The following is a 20,997-nucleotide window of genomic DNA, read 5'->3' as shown; positions in this document are numbered from 1 at the left end:
ACTCTTTGGTTTTTGGCTCCACTCTTGTTGAGCTTCCGAGATTTTGTATTTTTGTCCTGCTACAAGGAATTAAAAGACAGACTCCTACCTGCACGCAGCTCCGGCTTGTCTTTCTGCTTTGGAGGGAACACAACCATAGTAGCCATGAGTTCCAAACGTAACATTAGGTACACAATGGACAATAATTTAGGGACTCACCTCTTTTTACAGCTTCTATTCCAGAATACTGCAACAATTTTCCAATGATTCCAGTTGTACACCAAATATACCGTGTGTTTTTGTTGAGCGTAAAATTGCTAAGCAGAAATCACATTTGGCTACATAATTGCAAGAACGATTGTTATAAGATGTACGCATTAAAAAGTGTTTTGCGCGAAGACCAAGGTTTCAGAGCAACGAGAGCACCTGAAGATTTTGCTTTCTTTTGTTCTCCGTCGCTCTCTCATAGACATTTGTCAACCCTTCATTCACAGAAACCGCACTTTCTTGTGGAAAGGGGGGAGGACAGTAATGAGTCTTTTAGTGGGACACAATAGCAGAGAAAGCACTCAACAGCACGGTAAAGGAAGAAAATGAGAACGTATCTTCACCAGTCCTCAGCCTCAGATGAAATTAAATGATAGAAGGGAAGGGGGAGACAAAAAAGAAGCCAGAATGAAAGAGAGAGCAAGGTAGACTGAGAGATCAGGAGACTGCAAAAGCAGCCTGAGTGCCACCCAATAATAATCAGCTCTTTTCACAGCATACTTTCTCAAGGAGACCCAGAGAATGGATGTGGGAGAACAGCTCTGCCTCCCTCACAAAGCAGCAAATTGACAGTTTGTATGAAAGACAGAATAAAAAAGAAGAGTGTTAGGAAGGAAGAGAAGAAGCAATAGTGAACTATGTTTTTTTTCCTTGATAACTAACCAAATCAAAATGAATTAAAACATACATTCCAAAGTATTATCTTTTACTGGTCTTTCCTTTTGCAAATAACTTCAGAAGTACTCTTATTAATCCCTATTTCTGTCGTTTTGCAATTTTCTCTGTTGATTTGTATTTATTTAAATGTACTCATCTGCATTGCTCTTTGGCTCTGTACCCTTATGATGTGTCCCCTTTAGTTACATTTCCTCTTACATTTTTTTTTTTATCTCACACTCAACTGATTAGTCCAAGCAAACATTTGTTGGATGTGTTTTATTTTTGGGGGTCAATACATTAGTATCAAGAAGGAACTATCCAGAGAGAGTCGTGGTCTAAATGTTTACATACACTTGTAAAGAACATAATGTCATGGCTGTCTTGAGTTTCCAATCATTTCTACAACTCTTATTTTTTTTGTGATAGAGTGATTGGAGAACATACTTGTTTGTCACAAAAAACATTCATGAAGTTTGGTACTTTTATGAATTTATTATGGGTCTACTGAAATTGAGCTGTTTGGCCACAATACCCAGCGATATGTATGGAGGAGAAAAGGTGAGGCTTTTAATCCAAGGAACCACACACCTACCGTCAAGCATGGTGGTGATAGTATTATGCTCTGGGCCTGTTTTGCTGCCAATGGAACTGGTGCTTTACAGAGAGTAAATGGGACAATGCAAAGGGAGGATTATCTCCAAATTCTTCAGGACAACCTAAAATCATCATCAGCCCCGAAGGTTGGGTCTTGGGCGCAGTTGGGTGTTCCAACGGGACAATGACCCCAAACACTTGTCAAAAGTGGTAAAGGAATGGTTAAATCAGGCTAGAATTAAGATTTTAGAATGGCCGTCCCAAAGTCCTGACTTAAATGTGTGGACAATGCTGAAGAAACAAGTCCATGTCAGAAAACCAACACATTGAGCTGAACTGCAGAGGAGTGGTCACAAATTCAACCAGAAGCTTTCCAAAAGCTTGTGGATGTCTACCAAAAGTGCCTTATTGCAGAGAAACTTGCCAAGGGACATGTAACCAAAAAACATTGCTGTATGTATACTTTTGACCCAGCAGATTTGGTCACATTTTCAGTAGACCCATAATAAATTCATAAAAGTACCAAACTTCATGAATGTTTTTTGTGACAAACAAGTATGTTCTCCAATCACTCTATCACAAAAAAATAAGAGTTGTAGAAATGATTGGACACTCAAAACAGCCATGACGTTATGTTCTTTACAAATGTATATAAACTTTGACCACGACTGTATAAGGTACATTCGTTAGCATTTGCTGTTTCCCTCTTTTACATTAAAATTAGTGAATTGCTTGCAGTTTGCATCATGTCACTGCCTTGTCACTGTGTAACCCGCCTGGTTTGGCACGCTAGGCGCCGAGCTAAAAGCCTGAACTGTCAAATAGGTGTCCAGCGCAAGCTCTTCAGGTTTGCCAACGTACAACCTTTGGCCTCCGTAACAGTTGTCATGCGGACCAGAAAACCACTACTTTTTTAAAACGATGTGACCAGAAGAACAATAGAATCCTCCTGTCGAGATTCTCTTGATATTTGGTTGTCTTGAAATCGATGTGACTTGCGAAAGTAATTCTACTTCCTGGTCAATCCAGACAAGATTACTTACCCGGACTTCTTGCGTGTATTCGCCATCATCTGTGTAGCAGAAGATGACGCTTTTAATGCCCGTGCAGTCTTTCTTTTTTTATAGTTTTGGTGTGCCTACTGGCTCTGTCTCTGTCTGTTCACAGTGCCGCATGGAGGTGTGGCATATGAATTACAATATTTTCACCCAGTGATCTGTTCTTGTCTGGACGTGACTATTTATTGACCCGACACGTGTGGGCGGCTTTTTTTTTTTTCAACTCACCAGGGCCTATCACATCTCATACGTATTCATTGACATAGATTCACTTTACAGCCACATCATTGGGCTCACCTAAAAGAGCTAAGTAAAAAAAAAACTATCCTGCCTTTTTAAGGTTGTAACAGTTTAGTGCAGGGGTGTCAAACATACGGCTCGAGGGCCGGATCAGGCCCACAAAAAGATTTTATCCGGCCCGCGGGATGAGTTTGCTAAGTATAAAAATCAACCGGAAATTTTTGAATGAAAGAAACTGCTGTTCCAAATGTGTCCACTGGATGTCACAATAGCTATTATTTGTATCTTTGTAGATGATGCTGCATATTAGAGATGCGCGGTTTGCGGACACAACCGCGGAGTCCGCGGATTATCCGCGGGTCGGGCGGTTGAAAAAAAAAAAATTAGATTTTATCCGCGGGTCGGGTCGGGCGGTTGAAATAAAAAAAAAAAAAGATTTTAAATAGATTCAGGCGGGTGGCAGTTAAACCAATTCGGAAATATATATACATAGTTAAATGTTGTTACCCACATACGAAAAACGAGCAGGCACCTGCAGCATATGCCACAACAGAAGAAGAAAAAAAAAAGAGATGGAGACTTTTACGGAGCGGAGAAGGGACGCCTCGCCGGGGTCCGGGACCGAGGCCCCTTCCCCCGAGAGGGCCCCACCGGGAGCCGTAGCTGAGGTGATCCGCGAGAAGGGCCCGACACACGTCCAGGGTCACCACCGCGCCCACCGCACCGACACCCCGCCTCGTCCGCCTTCGCCGCGGCCGGCGTCACGCGCAGCAGGTAAGCAGCTTACCTGCCCGCCACCCCCGTGGCCGGGGGCTCGTAACAGGGGTCACTCTGCGCGCTCCGCCCGCGCAGCTTACCTGCCCGCCACCCCCGTTGCCGGGGGCGCGTAACAGGGGTCACTCCGCGCGCAGTGCGCTCACGAAAGGGGTGGGGCTCACCCTGGTGAGCCGAGTGGGCCACTTTTGGTAAGCAGAACTGGCGCTGCGGGATGAACCGAACGCCGGGTTAAGGCGCCCGATGCCGACGCTCATCAGACCCCAGAAAAGGTGTTGGTTGATATAGACAGCAGGACGGTCGCCATGGAAGTCAGAACCCGCTAAGGAGTGTGTAACAACCCACCTGCCGAATCAACTAGCCCTGAAAATGGATGGCGGTGGAGCGTCGGGCCCATACCCGGCCATCGCCGGCAGCGAGAGCCGCGAGGGCTAGGCCACGACGAGTAGGATGGCCGCCGCGGTGCGCGCTGAAGCCTCGGGCGCAAGCCCGGGTGGAGCCGCCGCGGGTGCGATGTCGCACCTCCACGCGCTTGGAGGTGTGCTCAGCGCGGCTCCCAGATGATTGCGCACTGGTGTGCGTCTGGGCCGTGACAGCGTGGCACGCATTGAATGTCTGTGCTGCATTGGATCAGTCTCCTTTCTTTAACAGGCAAAAGCTTTATAACCTCACTAATGCCTTGCATCGTCTATATTAGATATATAACAACGGGCGGGTGCGGTTTTGATTAAATGTTAGATCAGGTGGATGGCGGATGGTTGACGACTTTTGTGATGTGGTTGCGGATGAAATAATTGCCTATCCGTGCATTTCTACTACATATGTACAAAATAAACCACGTGATGATAGTACATCAGTCGAGAAAAATGAGCAAACGACATAAATAACATTCTGTAATTTGATTTTTATATTAATTTTTTTTTCTTGATAGATTGAAAATGAACACCAATGGGTTGACTGATGAACATTATCACATAATTTATTCAGAAAGTATAAATAACGACAAATAAAGATAGAATACTATTAACCGCAATATGTAAGTGTAAAAAAAAACCAACAACATTATGATTTGTACAATATCAGAATGTGCTTTTTCTATTTTTAAACAAAGAAAACAATCTGAAGTTGTCTTAATTTTTAAGTTATCGTGCCGTAATTTTACCAGTCCGGCCCACTTTGGAGTAGATTTTTCTCCATGTGGCTCCCGATCTAAAATTAGTTTGACACCCCTGGTTTACTGTCTTAATTTAAGAATGTTTATTGTTATAGTTTGCGGTGGTGTAAAACTGCACTTTAACATGCTGAGAGGTGTTTCTAATATTTTGACCCCCCTGATGTATCCCATGCATGCTAGCTGCAGCCAATACGGAGCACTGGCTGTAAACACAACTTCATCAAAACACACACGCACACGCACAAACACACACACTCATACAAACAATTACCATCATACTGCATGGTTTCATGTGAAGCAACCTGATACAACTCAGATTTGCTGCTTGATGTAGGATCTATTTGCATGTCAGAAAGAAAATCAAACAAGTTATTTGTTGCTCGGACACGGTTCCTCCTCACTGATGTATTGTCTATTTTTAAAATGTTTCATGGAAATGTCAAAAGCGTTCTGGTTGGCCTCTGTCTCGCGTTGTTTTTTTCTGGCAGCAAATACTTTGTTTTGTCTTCAAAACGGCGGGCGTAGCTATTTTAAGCATTTCATTTGGCATGTCAAATGTTATTACATGGCCTGTGCTTTGAGGAACCCAAATCACAATAATGGAAGAGTTATTACGCCATCAAAATATTAGTCATGTCTTCTTTTCAGTATTTTAACCAAATATGCCAACTGACATTACACAGTCATGTTCTGTTTTGTTTATTTCATGTCAGAAGGGTTTTATATTCCTCTTGCTATGGTTTTTGCCTTTGAACTGCAGATGGGCAGTATAAATAACTTAGCACACACCCATCACTTGCTGAGAAAACAATGTTTAGTCATGAAGTCCTTTTTTGAGAGTAGAACTAAAGGGTCATTGTTACATCTACGTACGTCTGCACCGTCTCAACATAATTAGACTATACACTTAAGTCAGTGCACCTCATAGTTTATTTAATTCATAACATAACTAAAGCCATTGCAGCGATTATGAAGAAATATCGGTAACACTTTAGTATGTGGAACATATTATGTTAATAAGCAACTAATTAATGGTGAATATGTTCCCCATACTAAAGTGTTACCGGGTTAGGGTTAGGGGGTTAGGGTTAGAGGGTTAGGGTTAGGATTAGGGTCAGTAATGGTGAATGTGTTCCCCATACTAAAGTGTTACTGGCTTACTGGTTGCATAATAAGGCCATGCAGAATAAAGCATTAATAAGTACTTAATAATGACTAATTAAGAGCCAATATGTTACTAATTTGCATGTTAATAAGCAACTAATTAATTGTGTTAAAGTGTTACCAAAATATCAAATTGTATATCTCTTTCTGGTTTCTTGCAATTCAGTGAACTGCTTAAGGATGAGTTACAGAAGTGGCTCATGCCTTAGCCTTGACTTTCCACACAAGGGAAACTGGTATGAGTCCATGCCAAAAGAGTGTTTCTAGTAATCAAATAATACCTGAGCTGTGTACCCTTGTAGAGTGGCGGTCTCCAACCTTTTGGAACCTGAGGGCTACTTCATGGGTAATAAGGAGGTGTGATACACACTTCTAAAATAACACATTTGCTCAGTTTGACTCTTAATTATATTTTATCATTGAGGTGGCAACTTGTCCAGGGTGTACCTCACCTTCCGCCCGAATGCAGCTGGGATAGGCTCCAGCACCCCGACAGGGACAAGCGGTAGAAACTGGATAGATGGATGGATGGATGGATTCACGATCCATGATTTTTATCTACAGCATGTGCAGACTGTGAACACAATAATCATTTCTCAAAATAACTATCAAAAATTAATTCACAAAGTAGGAAATATCAACATGCATAACTATTTATATTAATACCTGCGATTGTTTAATTTTTCAATGATGTATTCTATTTTCACAAGCCACCAACAATTAAAAAATTGTGAACTATGTTGCATCATGTTTGTACAAGTAATATCAAGTAGTATCACCAAAAATGATTCCCGGGCGCGGCCACCGCTGCTGCCCACTGCTCCCCTCACCTCCCAGGGGGTGATCAAGGGTGATGGGTCAAATGCAGAGAATAATCTCGCCACACCTAGTGTGTGTGTGACAATCATTGGTACTTTAACTTTTAACTTAACTTTATTAGTTACTATAAAATAGTTTTAGCTTAGGTATGTACAGTAGGCGCTTTGGCCAACATGTTGAGGGCTGGTACCTTCAGGAACTGTTGGACATAACGCCACTCCTCTTCAAACATAAAATCAATAAATATATTTACTGTACATTTTTGACTCTAAGTCACTACTTTTTTCCTGTGGTTTGAACCCTGCGGCTTATAAAATGATGTGGCTCATTTTTGGAGATTTTTCTTTACTGACGACCATAATGCAAGTAGTTTTCATAAAACACAAGCAAAGACGTAGAAAAGGTGCGGTATTGTTTGTGCTATGGCACCATCTTTTGGACGGGTTCGCTCGCTTCAGGTGCTGCGGGCTGAACGTCCACTGTATTTCCCTCTTTTTAATGTTTTCAACCAGAAGTACAAGTGCCTTTCCGTCTTCTATTCGTCCATAGCGTTTCTACTCGTATGGATTCTTCATTCATCAGTCCAAGCAACGTTTGTACGTTTTACAATATAACTAAAATGATTCATAATTACTAAACCGTCCCATGTGTGTTGTCTGTAGGAGTGTTTTCATGCATATTTGTATGTGCTATCATCATATAATCAAGCTAGCGTTGTTAGCATTAGCTAATATACTAACACAGTGTCTGTGTTCGTATTATTAACTCACAAAGGCATTCTTTTTGTATTGTTTCAGTTTCACAAATTCGACAGTAAATTGACCAGAACGTTATTGTGGACTTATTGACTCTGTTTTGCTGATTGGAGAGCTAGTTTTTTGCAGCTAGTGGGTCCATGACAATGACTTCTGTTTTGTTTGATGTACTGTTTGGAAACAATTAAGGTATGTAAATAAACATTTACAAAATAAATTTAGTGGTTCCGGAAAATACTGCACTTCCTCGGTCTGTGTACACAATAACTGATACGATTGATTGATTATTACTTTATTAGAAAAGTATGCTGCTATTGAAATACTAAAATGGCAACTCTAAAAACGTGTACAATTATAGCTGCGGTTTCAATAAAGTAGACAACTTTGAGAGTAGTAAACGCAGCATCTAAAGGTGAACCTGTTAACAAGAAGAGTACCTTCCCTCACAAGAGTTTAATGCCGTCCGATTACTCACTTTTGTCCTTAAAATGTAAGTCAATCGGACCATTGACCATTTCGCAGTCAGGTCCACCGTGGCGTGGTTCCCAAGGTGGTGCACTTTCTGGAACTACTGGTGAGGAGGCCAACCGTGAGCTGCTACATGTCTTTACAACTGCTGTGGTATAGTACATGCATACTGTCATGCGTACCCCGCCTTCGGCCCGAATGCGAAAGGCGGAGTACACCCTGGACAAGTCGTCACCTCATCGCAGTATTCAAGCACATAATAATTATTAATAAAATGTTTGGATGTATTCATTAAATCAAGGTATTGTTTGCCAAAAAGTGATGCAAAGTAATATTTTGATATTGAAACAGCTCATCTGTGCATAAATTACTAGAATACCCTTGGGAGATGTACAGATAACATGTGACAATATTAAAACTATTATTTTGAATCACTAAAATATTGTTAAACACATAAACAGTACAGTACTGTTGGTACTTTATGATACATATATGTAACTCTTTTATGGGTATAAAACATGTAAACAGTAAGTACTTTATTATCAAATATGTAACTAATTTATGGGTATAAAGGCTACTTCAACATACAAACAGTACAGTATATGTACTTCATTATCATATATGTAACTCTCTTGAATGAATACATCCAAACACTTGACTAATATTTATTATGTGCTTGAACAACGATCAGTTAATATTGTATGTCGCTTTTAAACAAGAAAGAGGTTTTAGCACATTAACATCGGATCAATTACAGTCCTTTACAAGCCCCTTATTACCATAGAAATGGCCAACTCTTGTCTTTTTTCAGACACGATAAAGGTTAAAATAATGTCAAACACATATCCTTACGATAACCACAACTATAAGGGTTTGTCCTACATGTAGTTAGTAATCAGTTGTGAACAGAAGAAGGCCGAAAGCGGTTCAGGCTTTTGTAACGCAGCGGCCGGAATACATTTTTGACAGAGTTGTTGGCACAACACTGATCACAGCAAATATTAGATTTCACTTACACTTGTGTCGATGTCAGAATCAATGACTCGCCTGCTGATGGCATCATAGCAGAAAAAATGAAATGTGTCCTGTTCACTATCTCCCTGGTGTACAAATATTACAAGTTTAAGCCACACGTATTAGTTTTGATGGTGACTTCCTTATCCCGCAAGGAAAGGCATCTGATTGGCTCTTGCTCATATTTAACCACACCCCTCTGTCAATGTACGCCATTTAAGTGATTGGATATATTCCGAATTTGTTACACCCATCAACATGACAAAATTAAATATGATTGGATTTCGTTTTTGTCTGTTGTGTTTACTGAGAGGGGGTGACGGCAAACAGACACCAGGGGGCGGTATATACAATTATTTATTATATATATATATAGTCAACATATATATATATATAAATAATAATAAACAATATTACTAAACTAAGGAAATGGAGTGTGAACTAGAATACAAAAGGGAATGGTGTAAGACTATGTGTAGAATTTAACTGAAGTGAGTGTTACCAACGTGTTGAACGAGATACGCGGAAGTCCAGGGGGCAGGCAGCTGATCCGGGGCGAGAGCGAGGCGTCAGAATCCAGGGGCGAGCAAGAGGTCGAGGAACGAAGGAAGCAGTCGGAGTCCAGAGGGAGATCCAGGGGAAATTGAGACGCAGGCGACGGAGGGTACTGCGGGGACACGGGAGAAGACAAGGGACAAATCAAGGCACGGAGAGGAAACACGAATATAGTAAGAGCGCATAAGGCTTACGGTACACCATGAGAAAGCTAAGTTCCCGCGACGATCCTTGGGTCCACTGGTCCTTTATTGATCTCGCCCTGATCAGTCGCAGGTGTGCAGATTGCCAGCGAGTGATTGCAGCTGGTGGCTGCAGCAGGGCGGGGACGCGCGCGGCGCGTCCCTGGATGTGCGCACCCGTGGGCGTGTCCCGAGGTGCGCACAGACGGATGAGCGGCGTTGGCAGGAGCCTGAGCCGTAACAGTATCCCCCCCCTATGGACAGATTCCAGATGTCCAACATACTCACGAAACAAGGGAGGGTGGAGGGGAGAACTGGTGGTGGGTCGCCGGCCCCAGTGTCCCCGAATCCACCGAGGACGAGTCTGATGGCGGCGGCGAGAAGAACGCCGCTGAAGCCGGCGAGGCGGGCGACCAAGGGACGGCCACCATCTTGGCCGTCGGGAAGGCGGACGTGATTGGCGCCATGGTGCGTCTCGCCGGAAACGAGGATATGACGTCGGCGGCGGCGTGGAGGAAGACGTCATCGGCGAGGCAGGCGTGGAGGAAGACGTCATCGGCGAGGCAGGCGTGGAGGAAGACGTCATCGGCGGCGTGGAAGCGGCAGACGTCATCGGCGGCGTGGAAGCGGCAGACGTCATCGGCGCCGTGGAAGCGGCAGACGTCATCGGCGCCGAGGAGGGCAGCTGAGGAGCAGGCCGAGGTGCTGGAGTCGGCGGAGCAGGCCGAGGTGCTGGAGTCGGCGGAGCAGGCCGAGGTGCCGGAGTCGGGGCCAGCCTGGGAGCTGGTGGAGACGTGGGGGCCAGCCTGGGAGCTGGTGGAGACGTGGGGGCCAGCCTGGGAGCTGGTGGAGACGTGGGGGCCAGCCTGGGAGCTGGTGGAGACGTGGGGGCCAGCCTGGGAGCTGGTGGAGACGTGGGGGCCAGCCTGGGAGCTGGTGCTAGCTCAGAGGCTAGCCTGGGGACTGGTGCTAGCTCGGAGGCTAGCCGAGGGGTTGGTGCTAGCTCGGACGCTAGCCGAGGGGCTGGTGCTAGCTCGGACGCTAGCCGAGGGGCTGGTGCTAGCTCGGGCGCTAGCCGAGGGGCTGGTGCTAGCTCGGGCGCTAGCCGAGGGGCTGGTGCTAGCTGGGACGCTAGCCGAGGGGCTGGTGCTAGCTGGGACGCTAGCCGAGGGGCTGGTGCTAGCTCGGGCGCTAGCCGAGGGACTGGTGCTAGCTCGGGCGCTAGCCGAGGGACTGGTGCTAGCTCGGACGCTAGCCGAGGGACAGGTGCTAGCTCGGACGCTAGCCGAGGGACAGGTGCTAGCTCGGACGCTAGCCGAGGGACAGGTGCTAGCTCGGACGCTAGCCGAGGGACAGGTGCTAGCTCGGACGCTAGCCGAGGGACAGGTGCTAGCTCGGAGGCTAGCCGAGGGACAGGTGCTAGCTCGGAGGCTAGCCGAGGGACAGGTGCTAGCTCGGACGCTAGCCGAGGGACAGGTGCTAGCTCGGACGCTAGCCGAGGGACAGGTGCTAGCTCGGACGCTAGCCGAGGGACAGGTGCTAGCTCGGACGCTAGCCGAGGGACAGGTGCTAGCTCGGACGCTAGCCGAGGGACAGGTGCTAGCTCGGACGCTAGCCGAGGGACAGGTGCTAGCTCGGACGCTAGCCGAGGGACAGGTGCTAGCTCGGACGCTAGCCGAGGGACAGGTGCTAGCTCGGACGCTAGCCGAGGGACAGGTGCTAGCTCGGACGCTAGCCGAGGGACAGGTGCTAGCTCGGACGCTAGCCGAGGGACAGGTGCTAGCTCGGACGCTAGCCGAGGGGCTGGTGCTAGCTGGGACGCTAGCCGAGGGGCTGGTGCTAGCTCGGGCGCTAGCCGAGGGACTGGTGCTAGCTCGGGCGCTAGCCGAGGGACTGGTGCTAGCTCGGACGCTAGCACCTGTCCCTCGGCTAGCGTCCGAGCTAGCACCTGTCCCTCGGCTAGCGTCCGAGCTAGCACCTGTCCCTCGGCTAGCGTCCGAGCTAGCACCTGTCCCTCGGCTAGCGTCCGAGCTAGCACCTGTCCCTCGGCTAGCCTCCGAGCTAGCACCTGTCCCTCGGCTAGCCTCCGAGCTAGCACCTGTCCCTCGGCTAGCGTCCGAGCTAGCACCTGTCCCTCGGCTAGCGTCCGAGCTAGCACCTGTCCCTCGGCTAGCGTCCGAGCTAGCACCTGTCCCTCGGCTAGCGTCCGAGCTAGCACCTGTCCCTCGGCTAGCGTCCGAGCTAGCACCAGTCCCTCGGCTAGCGCCCGAGCTAGCACCAGTCCCTCGGCTAGCGCCCGAGCTAGCACCAGCCCCTCGGCTAGCGTCCCAGCTAGCACCAGCCCCTCGGCTAGCGTCCCAGCTAGCACCAGCCCCTCGGCTAGCGCCCGAGCTAGCACCAGCCCCTCGGCTAGCGCCCGAGCTAGCACCAGCCCCTCGGCTAGCGTCCGAGCTAGCACCAGCCCCTCGGCTAGCGTCCGAGCTAGCACCAACCCCTCGGCTAGCCTCCGAGCTAGCACCAGTCCCCAGGCTAGCCTCTGAGCTAGCACCAGCTCCCAGGCTGGCCCCCACGTCTCCACCAGCTCCCAGGCTGGCCCCCACGTCTCCACCAGCTCCCAGGCTGGCCCCCACGTCTCCACCAGCTCCCAGGCTGGCCCCCACGTCTCCACCAGCTCCCAGGCTGGCCCCGACTCCGGCACCTCGGCCTGCTCCGCCAGTCAACAGCCTCAGTTTGGACTTCCTCACGGAGTTTTGCATCAGTGTGGAGAAGCTTGAGATGGACAAGAGCTGCCGAGGCCTCATCATCACCTCGAGCTTGCCCAATGTCTTTTCGGCAGGACTGGACATCATGGAGATGTATGGCAAGAGTCCAGAGCACTGTGGAGAGTTCTGGAAAGCTGTCCAGGAGATGTGGCTAAAACTTTACAACTCCAACATGGTGACGATTGCTGCCATTAACGGCTCCAGTCCTGCAGGGGGCTGTCTGATGTCCATCACATGCGATTATAGAATAATGGTGGACAATCCACGGTACAGGATCGGCTTAAATGAGACGCAGCTTGGCATCGTTGCACCTTTTTGGTTTAAGGATACCATGAGTAACACAGTTGGCCACCGGACCACTGAGATGGCGCTGGCTCTGGGGCTGCTCTACAACCCAGCAGAGGCTCTGAAAGTAGGACTAGTGGATCAAATAGTACCAGAAGATAAGCTCATGACCACAACTGAGCAGACCATGGCCAAGTGGTTGGCCATTCCAGACCACGCCAGACAGATCACCAAGTCCATGATGAGGAAGCCGACGCTTGACAAGCTTGTGTCCAAACGAGAGGCCGACATCCAAAACTTTGTGGGTTTCATCACCAAAGACTCCATCCAGAAGTACCTGCGTGGGTATCTTGAGATGCTCAAAAAGAGGAAGGCTTAGTGAGAACAGGGAAGGAAGCAAATGAAGGGAATCGGCTGTACGTCAGTTTCATTTTCACTGTTGTGTTTACTGAGAGGGGGTGACGGCAAACAGACACCAGGGGGCGGTATATACAATTATTTATTATATATATATATAGTCAACATATATATATATATAAATAATAATAAACAATATTACTAAACTAAGGAAATGGAGTGTGAACTAGAATACAAAAGGGAATGGTGTAAGACTATGTGTAGAATTTAACTGAAGTGAGTGTTACCAACGTGTTGAACGAGATACGCGGAAGTCCAGGGGGCAGGCAGCTGATCCGGGGCGAGAGCGAGGCGTCAGAATCCAGGGGCGAGCAAGAGGTCGAGGAACGAAGGAAGCAGTCGGAGTCCAGAGGGAGATCCAGGGGAAATTGAGACGCAGGCGACGGAGGGTACTGCGGGGACACGGGAGAAGACAAGGGACAAATCAAGGCACGGAGAGGAAACACGAATATAGTAAGAGCGCATAAGGCTTACGGTACACCATGAGAAAGCTAAGTTCCCGCGACGATCCTTGGGTCCACTGGTCCTTTATTGATCTCGCCCTGATCAGTCGCAGGTGTGCAGATTGCCAGCGAGTGATTGCAGCTGGTGGCTGCAGCAGGGCGGGGACGCGCGCGGCGCGTCCCTGGATGTGCGCACCCGTGGGCGTGTCCCGAGGTGCGCACAGACGGATGAGCGGCGTTGGCAGGAGCCTGAGCCGTAACATTGTCAACTTCTATGTCCATACCTTTATGCTGGTGCTGAGGGTGCTCTCCACCACACACATGTACAAACTCCCAAGGATGGAGACTCCAGTGGGCCTTCTTGAGTAGACAGGAAATGTTGTGGCTCCAGATCAGCTTTTTGGATCGATGAACCCCAAGATACCCGAAGCTGAAGACCACTTCCACAGCTGTTGCTCTGAGTGTCTGACCTTTCTGAAGTCCAACACCATCTCCATGGTCTTCTTTACATTGATGCAAATGTTGCTTTTGCACCAATCTACCACATGTTTTACCTCCTCTCTGTACTTGGACTCATAGTTGTCTGTGATGCGACCCAATACTGCTGTGTCAAACTTCACAATATGACAGCTGTGAAAAGGAGGGGGCTCAGCACACATCTCTGGTTAGGAGTCATTGCTGGGGATGATCGAAAAGGAGAAAGTGTTGTGGATCCTGACAGTCTGTTGGTATAAGGAAATTCAGGATTCCATTCCCCTGCGAAGACTCTTGTTAATTTGGAAGATATAGTGTTCTGGAGATTACCCGATTGTATCATATATTCACACCCTTACCTTTACGTTATCATGCTAGGTGACTAGACATTATCATTCTAACAAAGTCTCATCAAAAATTTCACTTTAGTGGCACACTTATGCGTTCAAATTAATAAAGAATTATTTGCTTCTCAATGTGTCACCCCATTGACTATTTTCCAGAACTGCAAGGCTTGTGTTCAGAGCATGGTGTAGCAGTGAAGGACAACAGCTGTGTACTTTCCAAAAATCTGTGGAAGGAGTCTTTGAATTTGGATAGGCTTTCTTGGGTGTATTTAGCCTGTAAATGCGGCCCCTGAGTTGGGACACCGCTAAAGTGTTACCTTTAAAAGGAGGATTTCTGAAAAGGATCAATGTCTGAGGTCAAAGACGAAGTGGATGGTTACCACATGACAAGATCTGTTGTCATGTCTTTTGAATTAGACTGTGGTGTGGTTCAGCTGTTGCGAATACTTTTTTCTCAGTTGGTGACAGGACTGTGTTTCTCCTAAGACATGTGTCTTATTATGAAATCTCAGATTTTTTTCATAAAAAAATACATTTACAAATTGTTTTTAAATTTTTTCCTTACTTTTTTTTAAAGAAAACAATTCAATCTTGTATTAAACATTTTGTCATGAAGTACAAATGACAGATAATTCAAAACAAGTGATTTGGTTGAAAGCCCATATTTATCTCCTGGAATTGAACAATTAAACAGTTTGAAAGGAGGCCGAGTATTGAAAGCTTCACCGATGTGCAAAAAGTCACTGCTTTATTAATCGCTCTCCATCGTGCCCCTTATTCGACAATGTGCCTAAGATACAGTAAATAATTTCACCACACTAGGCTGCGTTTTAGTGTGAGTTTGTTGGTTGTAGTGGCCATGTTCCCCTTGTGAAAAGTGGCGTTTCTCCCAGACACCTTGCTGTCCTTAGCGGTAGCAACAGTCATGTTGCTGTGTTTGCATCTTAATGTATGTCAAGGACACAAGGAGTCGGGGGGAATCTACAGAACCGCGTAAAAAAAGATTTTTATTTTCTTACCATTAAAAACCTCAATGGATATAAAGGAAATATCGCCCAAGCCTACTTCTTATCCACATCTTCATACCCTCTTTACTGCGACTCTTATAAAGTTGAATTCCTTCCCCCCACAATCCTCTTCTCCAGTCAATTATTACGTGACTTCTGGAGGCTTTGCAACATGTTTTCAATTATCTGTGCATGAATGTCTTAGCAGTCTTGTTACAGTGTTCCTGAATCCACCCGAGAAACCTGATCCACCCTCTCTGTAATCTCAGGCTCTAAAAACCACCTCACTACCTAAATACCTTGGACACTTAAGATTAGTGGCATAGAGCTTTTACCCACAAGTCACTGGAAGTAAAAAAAAGTGCTTTCTGGGAATGGCACAATGCAGCTGGAGTAACAGGAGATACCAGAGTAATCTGTATTGTTCCTGACTATGTGTGCATGGACTAAGCAGACTAGCTTTTCCAGTCAAATCTTTGTCCAACAAGCCATATGTGTGTGTGCATCTCAGAACAGGATGTCGTGAAAGTAATCGTAACTCAGGTCATCGCAGTGCCGAAAGCATCTGCTATATTTCCTGTTGGTTATAGTGGCTGTCATGTGCCCGACATGTGTTTGCTTGGGCCTCAATTACACAAATGGGTTCCACTGTATTTTATTGAGACGACCGTAAAGTGTTTTTATGTAGCCCATCTGCATGCTCTGCTTCTGTGTGTGAGCTGTACAAAGGAGGCTTTTTATGAAAATGCACCAGTCTGCTTGTCGTCGTTCTGACCCAATGACTTGAAGTCTTGTTACTAATGCAATCTTGAGCGTTTTTGTCAATAGAGAAGGACTCTCAAGCATTCGACAATGGACATGGTTTAGTGGAGTTAGGTCAATGGCTTCTCTGTTTTTGGTCTTTTAATATTTAGTGCCCAATTCATCGCGACTAATCATATTTTCTCATTGAATTGCATTTGAAAGTTTGCAAAAAATAGATATATTTAAAGTGGACAAATACATAACTTTGTGCTAACTAAAAGCAAGGCCATGTCTGTTCAATTACCAGCGGCAATTTGGCTAATCTTCATTTAAAGCAATGTGCTGTAGATTAGTCAAGAATGTGTTAATTCTGCACTCCCAAGCAAAAAGGAAGCATGAAGTATTTTACTCAATATAGTGTTATTTTTTTAACACAAATAGATGGACCAAGGTTATTTGTAGCCACTTGTATCACCTTAGCAACATAGGGGTAATACTCGGTGTGAAGTATTAATGCATAGCATTAATGCCAGCAAATCACCAAGGCTTCTGCAGAGTATGTTGGATACAGTGTGCAGTAGAAATGTTGATAAAAGCAAGAGAAGCTAAAAAAAGGCCACAGCAAAGTGGATAGCTACAATTTGCAGTCTATTGTACAAGATGTGGGTTTTAGTAATGTTCTCATGGTTACCACAAATGACTGCACATCTTCGCCTCCTGCAACATACCCCATCAATAGGTGATTGTTAGTTATGATCATGGCTCTGAGGCTAGCTTGTTTTTCTATTTAAAAAATGGGATTAATGCCTTCACAGTAGGGATGGGTAGCTTTCACGTTTGAACGGATACGGGACCAATTCCCGGCACCTGGGAATCAATACTGGTACTCAACGGTACCAATTTTCAGTACTTTTGTGTGTGTTCATTTATGAAAAAATGTTAATTTTAATTATTAAAATATTTTTTATAATGTGACATTTAACAGTGAGCTGATTGTGATAACTGTGCTGTCCAGTTGTTATATCTGGTGTTCTTACACTTCCCATTTGCACGTATTATATAATAGACTACATACAGTATGCATGCAGTTGCAATTCCAAGACTTTAGATGTTAGTAATGTACAAACCCCAAAACCAGTGATGTTGGCACGTTGTGTAAATTGTAAATAAAAACAAAATACAATGATTTGCAAATCCTTTTCAACCTATATTCAATGGAATAGACTGCAAAGACAAAATACTTAACATTCGGACTGGAAAACGTTGTTATTTTTTGCAAATAATAGCTCATTTGGAATTTGATGCCTGCAACAGGTTTCAAAAAAGCGACAACGTGGCAAAAAAAGACTGATAAAGTTGAGGAATGCTCATCAAACACTTATTTGGAACATCCCACAGGTGAACAGGCTAATTGGGAACAGATGGGTGCCATGATTGGGTATAAAAGCAGCTTCCATGAAATGCTCAGTTATTCACAAACAAGGATGGGGTGAGGGTCACCACTTTGTGAACAAATGCGTGAGCAAGTTGTCGAACAGTTTAAGAACATTTCTCAACGAGCTATTGCAAGGAATTTAGGGATTTCACCCAGAAACGCTGCCGGCTTAGCTGGGTCTGACCTTATCTAAGATGGACTGATGCAAAGTGGAAAAGTGTTCTGTGGTCTGACGAGTCCACATTTCAAATTGTTTGGACATCGTGTCTTCGGGACCAAAGAGGAAAAAGAATCATACGGAGTGTTATAGGTATGGGGGTGTATTAGTGCCCAAAGCATGGGTAACTTACGCATCTGTGAATGCACCATTAATGCTGAAAGGTACATAAAGGTTTTGGAGCAACATATGTTGCCATCCAAGCAACGTTACCATGGACACCCCTGCTTATTTCAGCAAGACAATGCCAAGCCACATGATACAACAGCGTGGTTTCATAGTAAAAGAGTGCGGGTACTAGACTGGCCTGCCTGTAGTCCAGACCTGTCTCCCATTGAAAAAAGTGTGGCGCATTATGAAGCCTAAAATACCACAACAGAGACCCCGGACTGTTGAACAACTTAAGCTGTACATCAAGCAAGACTGGAAAATAATTCCACCTGAAAAGCTTCAAAAATTGGTCTCCTCAGTTCCCAAACGTTTACTGAGTGTTGTTAAAAGGAAAGGCCATGTAACACAGTGGTAAAAATGCCCATGTGTCAACTTTTTTGCAATGTTTGCTGCCATTAAATTCTAAGTTAATGATTATTTGCAAAAAAAAAATTAAGTTTCTCAGTTTGAACATTAAATATCTTGTCTTTGCAGTCTATTTAATTAAATAGAAGTTGAAAAGGATTTGCAAATCATTGTGTTCTGTTTTTATTTGCGAATTACACAACGTGCCAACTTCACTGGTTTTGGGTTTTGTATCGGCTATGGTGTGGTAAATAGATAGATAGTACTTTATTGATTCCTTCAGGAGAGTTCCCTCAGGAAAATTAAGGCAGAAGTAGTCTTTGCCATGTAACTCAATGTGGTAGTCTTGTTTTTTGTCGCGTGTTTATACTGTAAATTGTGTACTTACTACACACCAGCTGTTTGATTGTAACATGCATCTTAGTTGTAGTTTTAATGACCAAATTTGGAGATGTTGAATTCGCCAAATCTCTATTAAAAATCCTTAGCACATATATGACAATATCAATTAGCATCGAGCTAACACATACAGTAAATGAAAGGTGGAGCCTTACTTTACGTTCAAACTTTTTCTATCAGGCATACTTGCTTTGTTGACATTAAAGATTTCAACATTACCTTGAGGCAGTTTAGCAGAGTCCGCTCTGAGTGCTGCTTGAATGACTGTTTCCCCGCCAAGTTTTACGCCAGTGTTTAGTCTGCATCGAGACCACACAGGCAACAAATGTATCGATATATAGCACTTTTAGATTTTTCTGTGAATCGGTACCTGATAGTACCAACAGAATTTAGTTGGTGCATATAAAAGTACCGAATTTCGTTTTCTTTGTGCTTTGATCGCCTTAATTAAACCGAAATTTACAATACATATTTGAGATTGTAAAGAGAAATGTCTACATTATTTTTCAAAGGACCGTATATTTCGGACTATAAGTCGCAGTTTTTTTCATAGTTTGGCTGGGCTCCAGTGCGACTTATATATGTTTTTTTCCTTTTTTATTATGCATTTTCGGCAGGTGCGACTTATACTCCGGTGCGACTTATACTCCGAAAAATACGGTAGTTACAAACCAACTACTATTGCACATAAATAAGCTACTTTTAAAATAGTAATTAAAGTTTGTTCATAATGTGATTAATTGCGATTGATTGCACAAAACGTGCGAATAATCGCACAAAACAAAACTGGAAGAAGCACAATAAAAACAATGTCAAATGGAAGAAAATGTGTTTAAGGAGTTGCTGTGTACCTGAGAATCACAACCACAGATTCAACACAAATGAACAAAACACATTTATGTCTGTCAATGTCAACCCTTTTTCAGTAATCAAAAATGTATTTTGCTTCTGGATGTGGCTTTCGAATTTGTCACATAATGGGATAAAATTATTATTTTTGTACAATGTGAGACTGAGTAATACTAACTTGTGTTAGAAATGTCGTAGATGATTACAAGTGACTGTTTTATCAGTTAAAATAAGTGATGAGAGAACCAAAGACTGTAATTCAGGTTCCACTAGCAAATACAAGTGCAGCTGGTGATTATCACTGTGCTTTTGTTAGCTGGTTGGCAACTTCAGTATCTTTTTACACACCAACTTCAGTGTGTCTAGAGTGACGTTGACAGCTGGCGAAGATCATGTGACTACTTCGTATTGTTTTTTTCTTCTTCTACATCTCCTTTCTCTCGTGATGGCGAGTGTAGAATTGCAGTCTAGCGAGGGACAAAAGTAACATTTTAGTGACTTTGAAAGAAGAGTATTTTATCAGTGCCAGTCCGCTGATGAAGTGCTAGATGATTTTCTGGGTGATTAGGTTTGCTCTGTTCCTCCCTGCTGGGAGCAGAGAGCGACATCACCAGCACATGCACACACACACACACACACACACACACACACACACACACACACACACACACACACACACACACACACACACTCACTCACCGGGGTGAACTATCACACAATAGCACATCTTTTCCTGCGGCATCCCCTCTTCCCTTCCATGTCTGTCTCTCATTTCCTCACAGTTTTTCACTTCAATTCCCTCCACTCCTTTCTCCACTCCCACTGTGCTGACATGCACCTACTGGCACTTGGATTTGCACTTATCCTCCCTACTAGTAATAGATTTTAGACAGCACTGCCCAGTCTCTCTCCTGGCCCCCTGTTGTTAGAAGACACCTGCAGAGAGACAGCTAAATAGACGGATGGGGAAGGAGCACTTGGGCCTGCCACCATTGATAGATGATGTTTTCTTCCACTTTCATTTGTCCTTTTTCGGCTTTTTCTTTTGTCTCCACTTACAATAATACAAGTCCACCGGTGTCATTTCTACCTCGAATATATCAAGTTTCCTGGCACAAAATGTTCTAGAACATCTTTGTATTTGACCGCAGGATTCCCCCGTCACGTTTTGGATAGCTCCAGTAAGCACACAGAAAACACTAACCCCCATTCTATGTCTATGCTCACAGGATTGCCCTTATTTTTAGTTTGTTTGTGCATTAAAGGGGAACTGCACTTTAAATATTGACTACCATTCTCAAACATCATCAGTCTTTTTCTTTTTTTTATTAGCATTTTTAAAGTTGACAAAAAACGCTTGGAAGATGCAACTAATGGTAGTCATCGTTGTAGCCATCAA

The 20,997-nt window shown here is 44.7% G+C and overlaps 2 protein-coding genes across 2 annotated transcripts in view; both read left to right on the top strand.

Annotated features, from left to right (window-relative positions):
* The window catches only part of cdkal1 (CDK5 regulatory subunit associated protein 1-like 1), a 532,667-nt gene that overhangs the window by 500,786 nt on the left and 10,884 nt on the right, over positions 1 to 20,997 (top strand). The window lies entirely within an intron of this gene.
* On the top strand, positions 12,368 to 13,187 carry LOC133593994 (enoyl-CoA delta isomerase 1, mitochondrial-like; the record flags this gene model as incomplete). Its single annotated transcript, XM_061946752.2, has 1 exon — positions 12,368 to 13,187. A coding segment is annotated over one exon (762 nt), but the record flags the coding sequence as incomplete, so codon positions are not given.

The sequence above is a fragment of the Nerophis lumbriciformis genome, linkage group LG04, assembly GCF_033978685.3.
Source record: "Nerophis lumbriciformis linkage group LG04, RoL_Nlum_v2.1, whole genome shotgun sequence".
Classification (NCBI taxonomy): Eukaryota; Metazoa; Chordata; class Actinopteri; order Syngnathiformes; family Syngnathidae; genus Nerophis; species Nerophis lumbriciformis.
The sequence above is the reverse complement of the archived record's forward strand: the minus strand, read 5'-3'. Positions and strand labels throughout refer to the sequence as shown.